Here is a 10655-nt window from a genome sequence, read left to right as displayed (position 1 = left end):
ATTGGGACACCAGGACTGGCCACCCCATTCCCACGAATCTGCTGCTGCAGAGCAGGGCTGACTCCTGGGCATCCGGCGGGCAGAGGTCCCGCTCCTCCTGGCACACCTGGACAGAACCAACCAGAGCTCCAGCCACAGAGCTGAATGAAGATCTGATAGAAATGGAAAAGCAGTGCAGAGTGTGAGGTATGAGAAATGGTGTGGATTTTGCCCTGAGAAGTCTCCCCTAACTTCTCAGTTTTTGTCTGAGAATTTAGGCCTTTCTCCTAACTTCTTCAGTGATGAATACCCAGAGGCAGCAAATGTCCAACAGCAGCTCCATCACCCAGTTCCTCCTCCTGGCGTTCGCAGACACACGGGAGCTGCAGCTCTTGCACTTCGGGCTCTTCCTGGGCATCTACCTGGCTGCCCTCCTGGCCAACGGCCTCATCATCACCGCCATCGCCTGTGACCACCGCCTCCACACCCCCATGTACTTCTTCCTCCTCAGCCTCGCCCTCCTTGACCTGGGCTCCATCTCCACCATTGTCCCCAAAGCCATGGCCAATTCCCTGTGGGACACCAGGGCCATCCCCTACACAGGATGTGTGGCCCAGCTCTTATTCTTTTTCTTTTTCATGTCAGCTGAGTATTTTCTTCTCACTGTCATGGCCTATGACCGCTACGTTGCCATCTGCAAACCCCTGCACTACGGGACCCTCCTGGGCAGCAGAGCTTGTGTCCACATGGCAGCAGCTGCCTGGGGCAGTGGGTTTCTCTATGCTCTCCTGCACACGGCCAATACATTTTCCCTACCCCTCTGCCAGGGCAATGCCCTGGACCAGTTCTTCTGTGAAATCCCCCAGATCCTCAAGCTCTCCTGCACAGACTACTACTTCAGAGAAGCTGGGCTTCTTGTGGTTAGTGTCTGTTTAGGCTTTGGATGTTTTGTGTTCATCGTGCTGTCCTATGTGCAGACCTTCAGGGCCGTGCTGAGGATCCCCTCTGAGCAGGGACGGCACAAAGCCTTTTCCACGTGCCTCCCTCACCTGGCCGTGGTCTCCCTGTTTCTCAGCACTGCCGTGTTTGCCTACCTGAAGCCCCCCTCCATCTCCTCCCCATCCCTGGATGTGGTGGTGGCTGTGCTGTACTCCGTGGTGCCTCCAGCAGTGAACCCCCTCATCTACAGCATGAGGAACCAGGAGCTCAAGGATGCCCTCTGGAAATTAATGACCAGGTTATTTTCTGCAGCCATAAACTGTCTCCTGAAAATCACTCATAATGTAATTCATTATACGCCAAGCCCGTCTTCTGTAGGTTTGGTTAGGGGTTAGGTAACTGTGTGTTAGGTTTGGTTGAGGGTTTTGGCTTTTTCTTGCCTTTTTTTTTTTTAAAATATATACTTTTGTCCACAAATAAATGTCATTATTTGAGATTTTTTTTTTACTACCTATCTATCCAAATTTCTGAGACTCACAGCGTCATGCCTAAAATCCTTTTTCTCAGGCCTTTTCTGGAGCTGCAGGGGTAGAGCCTGAGCGCCGAGGAGGAGGGGAAAGAATCCCAGTACTTGCAGAGCACCAGCACTTGTTCTTTCCGGGGATGCTCTATTTTCACTTCCACACTCGCCTTCTGAGCCCCTGTGTTGATCTAAGGCCTGAGTGCTCTGGCAGCTTGGTCATGGTGCTGCTGTGTAGCAGCTCTGTGATCACAGGCAAGGAGAAGCAATGGGCACCTCTGAGAAAAAGCTCGTCTGCATAACAGAGTTTCCACCATGAAAGGGGATCTGCTCAGGGCAGCGCAGGAAGGATCAGGTCTTCTTCCACAGTTGCTGTCAAGAGCGTTCCTTCAAACGTGCCCTGGTGAGGGATGCCCAGTAAAGAGGTAAAGAGTGTGCGTGTGCAGGGTGAGGACACACACAACAGTGTCCTTGCACAGCCACACCTCCAGGGACAGAACTGAAGGACCAGCAGAGCGGGGTCTGGTCTGTGCCTTTGTTTGCTGGACACCCCGGGGAAGCTGTCCCAGGGCAATCGTCACAGAACAGACACCTGAAACCACCATTTGCAGAACTGGACGCCTACGCAAGCCCAGAGAGGATGTTTGTCTGCCTGTGGAGAGACACCGAATACCGAGGTCAGAAGTCCCTGTTTGCATGGTTCAGAGGAGATTTCGGCATGCACACCGTGTGCATGTGGGGACATGAACCCGAGAGAGCACAAACACCAGCAGCTGTTCTTAGAAATGCCCAAAAGTGCTGTGGGACAGGCAGTGTCCCTTCATTGGAGAGGAACGTCCCCTGGGAAACCCCCTGAATGCAGCACTGGGATGGGCTTCCTTGAGCCCAGGTCCCTGTGTCCATTCCTCACGCCGTGGGGCATCTCAGAGAGGTGCCGAGCAGGGAGACACAGCGCGGGGCTGAGGTGCTGCCGGCCTCTGGGAGTGGCAACAGGAGGCCATGGAGTCTGCTGCAGGGCCTCTGCCCGTGCCAGGGAAGGACTCGTGTCTCTGAACAGCCCTGCCAGCGCCCTGACAGTGCTGGGTGTGTCTCCAGGAACAGCCTGTGTGCTACCTCACCCTCCCCTCTCTTCATGGCCTGTCCCTTTGATGACACGGTGTGACAGAAGCACCTCTGTGGAGCATCTCCCCTGTGCAGTCCGAAAGGGTTCTGCAGGCGTGAGCGGCATTGCCCTCTAGAAGATGGCATTTCTCACCTCTCACAGAGCACAGAGCACGTCTAGGGAGTAGGAATGTCCTGGACCACTTCTTCTTTGTGGGGGGTGAAACACTGGAACAGGTCACCCAGAGAGGTTGTATGTACCCAGTCTCTGGAAACATTCAAAGTCAGGTTGGTCAGGGCCCTCAGCAACCCGTCTAATTGAAGATGTCCCTGCTCCCTGCAGGGGGTTGGACTAGGTGGTCTTTAAAGGTCCCTTAAAACCCAACCCTGTTTATGATTCTGTGATTCTGTGGGTTTACACCAATGCTGAAACTCTCCTGACGTGAAACCATTACATTCATCATGGACTTTGTTTTCATAACCTGCTTTTTAGACCCATTCTTCCCCTGCCTGCACTTGGGGGCAGCTCTCCTGCCCAGCATGGGCAGGCAGAAGGCCTTCTCCACTGGCTCCTCTCCCCTCCCTGGAGCCACTCCTTTCTGCGGCACCCCCACCACTGTCAGTGGGATGCCCAGAACAGCCCTCCTGAGAGAGTTTAACAACGCCCTGTTTCAACACGCGCTTCACCCCTGCTCGATCCTCTCATCTACAGCCTGAGGAGAAGGAAGGATGGGGGTTGGGAGGAACTGACAGAAACAGCTGAGGAAAGCTGTCGGCTGCCGAGAGATCCCGTTGGAGTCGTGGGCTTGTAGGAAGAAATCACTTCTGGTTTTCTTCTGAGGTGGCCCCCAAGGATCTGGACAGTGAGTATTGTGTCCTGGGCACTCCTCTGGCAGCGTGTCATAGTGAGAAGGCTTTTGGTGTCATGGAGATGGCGAAGGCTGGACAGTGCCATTCTAAGACCTCTCTCCAACACCTTGGAAAGGCCAGAGCCATCTGAGAGCCTTGGAAAAAGCAGAAATGAAACCAATTTTCAAAAAAGCAGGAAGGAGGATTGGGACAATGACAGACTGGCCAGCCTCACCAGGGAAGGGGATATGACAAGTCCTCCTGCAGCCATCTGCAGGTGTTTGAAGGACAAGAAAGGGATGGCAGAAGACATGTGGGAGGGAAAAGAAGGGGACGTTGTGTACCCGGACTTTAGCAAGGACTTTGACTACAGATTTCCTGTACTCTCCGTATAGCCAGGTTGTTGAAAGACGGGCCGAAGAAGTGGACGACGTGGTTGGTGGAAAGCTGTCTGAATAATGACGGAGGGACATCATCTGTGGTACAAAGTCCTTCTGGAACCCACTTACTAGTGGCATCCATCAAAGACCAGCCCTTGACAACTACTATGGAACATTATTATCTCTCCGTATGATGGCAGACAATGCACTTTCACCTCCTTTGTAGATGATGCCAAGCTGGGGGAGCCCTTGAGGAATCCCACCCTGTTAGCACTGTTGGTGGCAGGAGAGTTGGGAAGGATGACTGTGGTGGGTTAAACATGGCAGGGCACGGAGGGTCGGAAGGGAGAAGCGTAGAGGGATGGCACCTTTGGGGAGGAGCGCACAGGAGAGGTGACCCAAAGCTGACTAACAGAGTACTCCATCCCACCGGCATCTTGCTCAGTATAAAAGCTGAGGGATGACAGGGCTCAGGCTCTTTTTCCAATGTCAGATGCCAGCTGGAGGAGCGGTGCTAGAGGAGGCTGGGAAGCAAAAGCGTGGTTGTGATGTGACAATTCAGGGCAGCACTTGGCCAATGGCTGATCCCAGGGAAATGGCGCTGGAGTCCCGGTGGTCTCGCTGTGGCCAGAACAATAATGGCCCCTGCGAGTGGGGTGGGGGCCTGGGCTGGGTCACAACGAGATGCCCTGAGCAGAACAGGGACAAAACTGAATGCCCCAAGTGGGGCAGGAGGCAAACTCCCTGCCCTGAGCTGAGCAGGAGGAACTCAGTGCCCTGAGCAAGAGTGGGGAAAACTGGAGGACGCAGGAGGTGCAGGGGCCCAACTGGTGAGCTCAAGGAGGGCAGGGATAGCAACCAGCTGCCTTCTTGGGGCAGAGGCAACACTCATTGCCCTCCAGGCAGGTTGTGGGGTTAAACCAGATGCTAAAAAGCCACCCACAAATGTTTTTTGGAGCTGCAGGGTGGGAGAGCAGCTGGGTGGGGGCCTGGCAGCCACCCAAGGTGCACCCAGTGCAGTTGCTCAAGGGGGTTCTTTGGTAGCACTCCTTCAGTCAGCCTGTGGCTGGATCTTCCGGGGTAGATAAAATCACAGAATCGGGGAATGATAGGGGTTGTAAGGGACCTCTGGAAATCATCTAGTCCACCTCCCCTGCCAGAGCAGGTTGAGCTAGAGCAGGTTGCACAGGAATGCGTCCAGGTGGGGTTTGAATATCTCCAGATACAGAGGCTACAGCACCTCTCTGGGCAGCCTGTCCCCGTGCTCTGCCACCCTTGAAGTCAAGAAGTTCTGAACCTGTCAGACACCAGGTGCTTTGCTGCAGGAGTCTCACAGACGCAGTCCTGTACCTGGGAAGAGTGGAAAAGAAGTCCTCAGCCCCCCGACTGTGCCAGCCAAAGCTGTGAAGGGGCTCGCTGACAGCCCTGGGCAGGTTTCTATTCCTGGGGCTGGTGCGGCTCCAGGCAGAGGCGGGAGCTCTGTGGGCAGATGAGCAGCCCTTGGCCAGCAGTGCCTGGGGCAGCCCAACAGCTGCCGGCTGGTGGCTGCAGGAGGTGCCCCAGCTGTGGTGGCTGAGGGGCCACAGTGCGTCCCCGTGCGTCTGGGGGTGACCCCTGTCACAAAGGGGCAGTGATGCGGCACCCACCCACTGCTTGTGAGCTCACCTGGCCAGGGCTTGGCATCCTCAAGAGCGGGCCAGCCAAAGCTCCTTGGGCTGAGCTGGCCCTGGGAACACTCGGCTGCTTCCTTTGCCACTTCCTTGGCTGCTTTTTCCCAACCATTCATCGTTTACTGCCCACTTCTCCTCACCTCCCATCCTTTCCGAAGGTAATGATGATTTGACCTTCGGGACAGATCATACAGGAGGTAGATATGGGATCAAAGTATCATCTGGTCTATACCTTCAGAGCTTTAGGATGAGCTGTTACAGCTTTATAGGCTGGCCAGATACGCACTGTGGGTAGAGTTCCTATTTGCTAATTGTTATTTCTTCAACACATCCTAGGGTGGGTAAGTAGGGGTGGCAGTGTACTCTGAGGCTTTGGGCTCCGTCTGGAATGAGAAGAAGCCCATCCTGACGGATGCGGTAGGAAGAGAGACAGAAAAGGAGCACAGCAAAGGCAGCTGTTAAGGCAGCAGCTGAAAGCCGGGCCCTCCTGTGTCCAAGGGGGCAACGTGTGGGCTGGAGAACCAGAGGGCTCTGCTGCTAATGGCAGCCAGAGGGAAGCAGCAGGTCCTCTTCAGAGAAGGTGACACCCAGCGCAGTCTTCCCAAAGGGCCTTGGTAACTGCTGTCAGTTGGATTCCTGCGACAGGGACAGCAGGGCCGTCAGCTGCAGCTCTGCAGCGGCTGGAACTACCACTGAAACGGTGCTGGTGGCGGATGCTGTTCTCTGGGTTTAGTTTGGGATTTTTTGTAATTTATTTTGTTGAGGTGCAACTATTTCTTTGCACTCAGGTGTCAGGATTAGCACTGATCTTCTCTTTCTGGAGCATGTCCTGGCATCCTTTGTCATCCAGAGCTTTCCCTGCTGTTCCTGAATGGCAGCGATGGCCGCAATGGGGCCACCCATCGCTCCTGTGAGTGACGACTTCACCATCAGGCTTGGACTTTGTGAATCCCCAAAGGCAAGGGACGTGGCTGGTGCTCCGTCCCTGAATGTTGATGTACCGGCAATCGAGAGGGAATTCTGGGGTGAGTCAGTCATGACTTATGAGCCAGTTTTGACATCTCATGTCATGACTTCTCATCATGATGAGACAGGAGGGGTGCCCTCATCCATCCCACAAGTCCGTTCAGCATCCAAGCACATCATCAAGGCCCTTCAGCCTTCAGTTCCCTGAGTGTGTTCTGCACTCCAGTTTGGGAAGAAAAGGCCTATTTTCACCCATGGCAATCAGGAAACTCCCTTTTATTACAGAGATACCAAAAGGCAGGCCAGCATTACTGTGGTGACAGACTAACTGAGAGAAGGTCTCTGGGTCAGACAGACTGGGTTCACCCTCTGAAGAAGTGGGAGAAAGCAAATATTTGTGTTGAGACAGCTGTATGACTGATACAATAAGCACAAGATAAATATGAGGTCACACGTAAACAGAGAGGGGAGACTCAATGCTGCTGAAGCACACTGGTAGAATCAGTTTCCACAGGGCATCCTTGAGCTCCTGGTTCCTCATTCTGTAGATGAGGGGGTTCACGGCTGGAGGCACCGAGTACAGCACAGCCACCACCAGATCGAGAACTGGGGAGGAGATGGAGGGGGGCTTCAGGTAGGCAAGTGCGCCAGTGCTGACTGAGGGAGGCACATGGAAAAGGCTTTGTGCCGTCCCTGCTCAGAGGGGATCCTCAGCACGGCCCTGAAGATCTGCACATAGGACAGCACGATGAACACAAAACAACCAAAGCCTAAACAGACACTAACCACAAGAAGCCCAACTTCCCTGAGGGAGTCTGAGTGTGAGCAGCAGAGCTTGAGGATCTGGGGGATTTCACAGAAGAACTGGTCCACTGTGTTGCCCTGGCAGAGGTGTAGGGAAAATGTATTGGCCGTGTGCAGGAGAGCATGGAGAAACCCACTGCCCCAGGCAGCTGCTGCCATGTGGACACAAGCTCTGCTGCCCAGGAGGGTCCCATAGTGAAGGGGTTGGCAGATGGCCACAGAGTGGTCATAGGCCATGACAGTGAGAAGACAATATTCTAATGACATCAAAAAGAGAAAAAAAAAAACAACTGGGCAGCACACCCCGGGTAGGAGATGGCCCTGGTGTTCCACAGGGCATTCACCATGGATTTGGGTACAGTGGTGGAGATGGAGCCCAGGTCAAGAAAGGCGAGTCTGAGGAGGAAGAAGTACATGGGGGTGTGGAGGTGGTGGTCACAGGCGATGGCGGTGATGATGAGGCCGTTGGCCAGGAGGGCAGCCAGGTAGATGCCCAGGAAGAGCCCGAAGTGCAAGAGCTGCAGCTCCCGTGTGTCTGCGAACGCCAGGAGGAGGAACTGGGTGATGGAGCTGCTGTTGGACATTTGCTGCCTCTGGCTATGGGGGCCTGATTTTTAAGGAAAAGGTAGTGAGAAGTGAAGACTGATGCCTCTGAGTAAATCCTATGCCATTTTTCACAGAACCCCCAGCATGGCCTTCGTCCTGCCAGGAAGTACTTGCTTCTGCTCCTCAGCTTGAGCTCTGCATTGTACAGGCTGAGCGTGCAACGGGCATCAGGAGACTTGTCTGTGTGCTCCAGAGGAGTCAGTCTCGCTGTGCACCAACAGGAAAATGGGAACCAGGATCGATCTCTGCTTAAATCTGCTCCTGCGATCAAAGAGATTTTGGCATTGACTCTCCAAATTCACCCTACTGCAGAGCAGAGCTGTGCTGATCTTCTGTTGTTTATTTTACTCCTGTTGTCCCCCTCACCTCTGAGGAGTGTTTTCTGAAGGAAGACATCCTTGACATTTCTATCCTGAGAGTCCTGGGATGCAAAGGGACAGACCATTAGTGCTGAGTGTGGACAGCTGGTCTGCCCATCAGCCTTGCTCCCAGGTGCCCTGGTCTCTCACAGCTGCAGGATGATCACACTCAGCTGTTCTTCTGAATCTTTGCCTTTTTCCAGTCCCTGGGGACTTCACCTGACTGCCATGGCTTTTCAGATATCATGGAGAGTGGCTTGGCAACTCCATCAGCCAGTTCCCTCAGGACTCTGGGATGCATCTTGTCAGCCGCCATAGACTCCTGCATGCTCAGGTTCCTCAGGTGGTCACAAACCTGATCCTTTGCCACAGTGGGGGGGACTTGGCCCCTCAAGTCCCTACCTTGAGGTCCCCCCACTCGAGAGGTGTGGGAAGAGAGGTTGGCAGGGAAGACTGAGGCAAAACTGTTGTTGAGTACCTCAGCCTTCTCCTCGACCATTGTTACCAGTTTGCCAGTCTTGCTCATCAGGAGGGGTACGCTTTCTTTGACCTTCCTTTTCTGGCTGACGTATCTATAGAAGCCCTTCTTATTATTCCTTGCCTCCCTTGCCAAGTTCATCTCCAGCTGCGCCTTGGCCTTCCTGACCCCATCCCTACGCTCTTCCCAGGATACCTGTCCCTGCTTCCACTGCCTGTGCATTTCCTTCTTGCCCTTTAGTTTGACCAGCAGGTCTCTGCTCAGCCATGCACATTGCTCAAGGCTTTATCCATGGGGATTATCTCCACCCCAGCCACACCCTTCCATATCATTCCTGGTCGCATCTCTGTCTCATTCCCTGTCCATTGCAGACCAACCATCTGCAATATAAATGTGGGCACCAGACGAACTCCTCCTGGGGCCTTTGACAAGCACTTGGACCTCAAAGAGCAGAGAGGTGCCTCTGGGAGGTCCTCCTCTTCCCGAGATATGCTTCCTCAACTGGTGTCTTTAGGACACATGAGTGGTAAATGGAGAAACATGGTCATCCCCTGAGAGCTTCTTAACGTTTCAGTTAGTGTTAGGCAGTGATTGGTAGTGGGTAGGGATGCCAGAGAGGGCAGAGGAAACTCAGTGACAAACAAGTCTTATGAGGAGCGGCGGAGGGAACTGGGATTGTTTAGTCTGGAGAAAAGGAGGCTGAGGGGAGACCTTATCGTTCTCTACAGCCACCTCAAAAGAGACTTGTAGAGAGGTGGGGGTGGGTCTCTTCTCCCAAGTAACAGGCAAGAGGAAAAGAGGAAACAGCCTCAAGTTGCACCAGGGGAGGTTTAGACTGGATATTAGGAATAAACTCTTACTCTGAAAGGGTTATTAAGCATTGGACGAGGCTGCCCAGGGAAGTGCAACCATCCCTGGAGGTATTCAGAAGACGGGTAGACATAGTGCTTAGAGATATGCTTTAGTGATGGTTTTTGTCAGAGTTAGGTTGGTGGTTGGACTCGATGATCTGAAAGGTCTCTTCCAACTTAGGCAAGGCTATGATTCTTTGCACCCCAGAATGCAGGTTGCCCTCTTGGCTGCCAGGGCACTCTCCTGACTCACATTAACCCAGCTGCCAACCAGCGCCCCCAGATCCCTTTGTGCAGGGCTGCTTTCCAGCCACTCCTCTTCCAGCCTATACTTGTGGCCACCATTATTTCATCCCAGGTGTAGAATGCAGCCTTTGTTCTTGTTAAACATGCTGAGAGTTGCCTTCTCTGTGTCATGGACACAGGTGCTAAACCGAACAGGGCCCAGGAGCCAGCATCCCTGTGCTGCCCCACAATGCCCCAGTATGCCCCAGCACGTACCCTCAGTAAGTCCATGCTGACTGCATTTGAAGACAATTTTTTCTTTTTGGTGCCAAGAAATGTCACCCAAGAGGACACTAACTGGTGGCACACTCCTCACCAACGTGAGCTTGTACAGCCAGTGAGTTGTTCCCTGAGTTGCATTTTTGGCCTCGTTCAAAGCTGGGTGCAACACTTGCTTGTCCTCTCTCACAAGAGACCTCTGCTAACCCAATGACTTTTCAAAAGGGATATCCCAAAGAAATGTCAATCTTGTTCTGTAACTTCACTACCACTATTTTGCCTGTAATCCTACGTACATAATTTCTCTAATCTTTCATACATTTTCACCTGTCCAAATACAATGACCATTTCTAAAGTCATCTTTCCAGGTGCAGACTGTCTAGACAGGGGCCTTTTCTATTATATTCCCGTTTTCTCCTTCCCTTACTCTTTGTTCTTTCAGGTTCCTGTCACCCATCCAGCTGCTGCTTTGAGCTTCACATGGTTAAAGGTTTCCCCGTCTTTCAGTAATCTAATTATCTCCTGTAGCCAACTCTTTAACTATGTTTATATCAACCTTTCTGTACCTACCTATCTAAAGCATTTCTCATAAGATTACAACCTGGCTTCTGTTGTCAAGGACAACAAAAAAAGTTTCTATAAATATATT

At 53.0% G+C, this 10655-nt stretch overlaps 1 protein-coding gene across 1 annotated transcript; it reads left to right on the top strand.

Moving 5' to 3' along the window:
* Nucleotides 1–683: 683 nt before the first annotated feature.
* LOC134527031 (olfactory receptor 14C36-like) lies at nt 684–1757 on the top strand (the record flags this gene model as incomplete). The annotated part of the gene is made up of 2 exons (XM_063359376.1): nt 684–1145; nt 1677–1757. Coding segments are annotated over 2 exons (543 nt in total), but the record flags the coding sequence as incomplete, so codon positions are not given.
* Nucleotides 1758–10655: the final 8898 nt, after the last annotated feature.

This window comes from Chroicocephalus ridibundus, chromosome 25 (assembly GCF_963924245.1).
Source record: "Chroicocephalus ridibundus chromosome 25, bChrRid1.1, whole genome shotgun sequence".
NCBI lineage: Eukaryota > Metazoa > Chordata > Aves > Charadriiformes > Laridae > Chroicocephalus > Chroicocephalus ridibundus.
The sequence above is the reverse complement of the archived record's forward strand: the minus strand, read 5'-3'. Positions and strand labels throughout refer to the sequence as shown.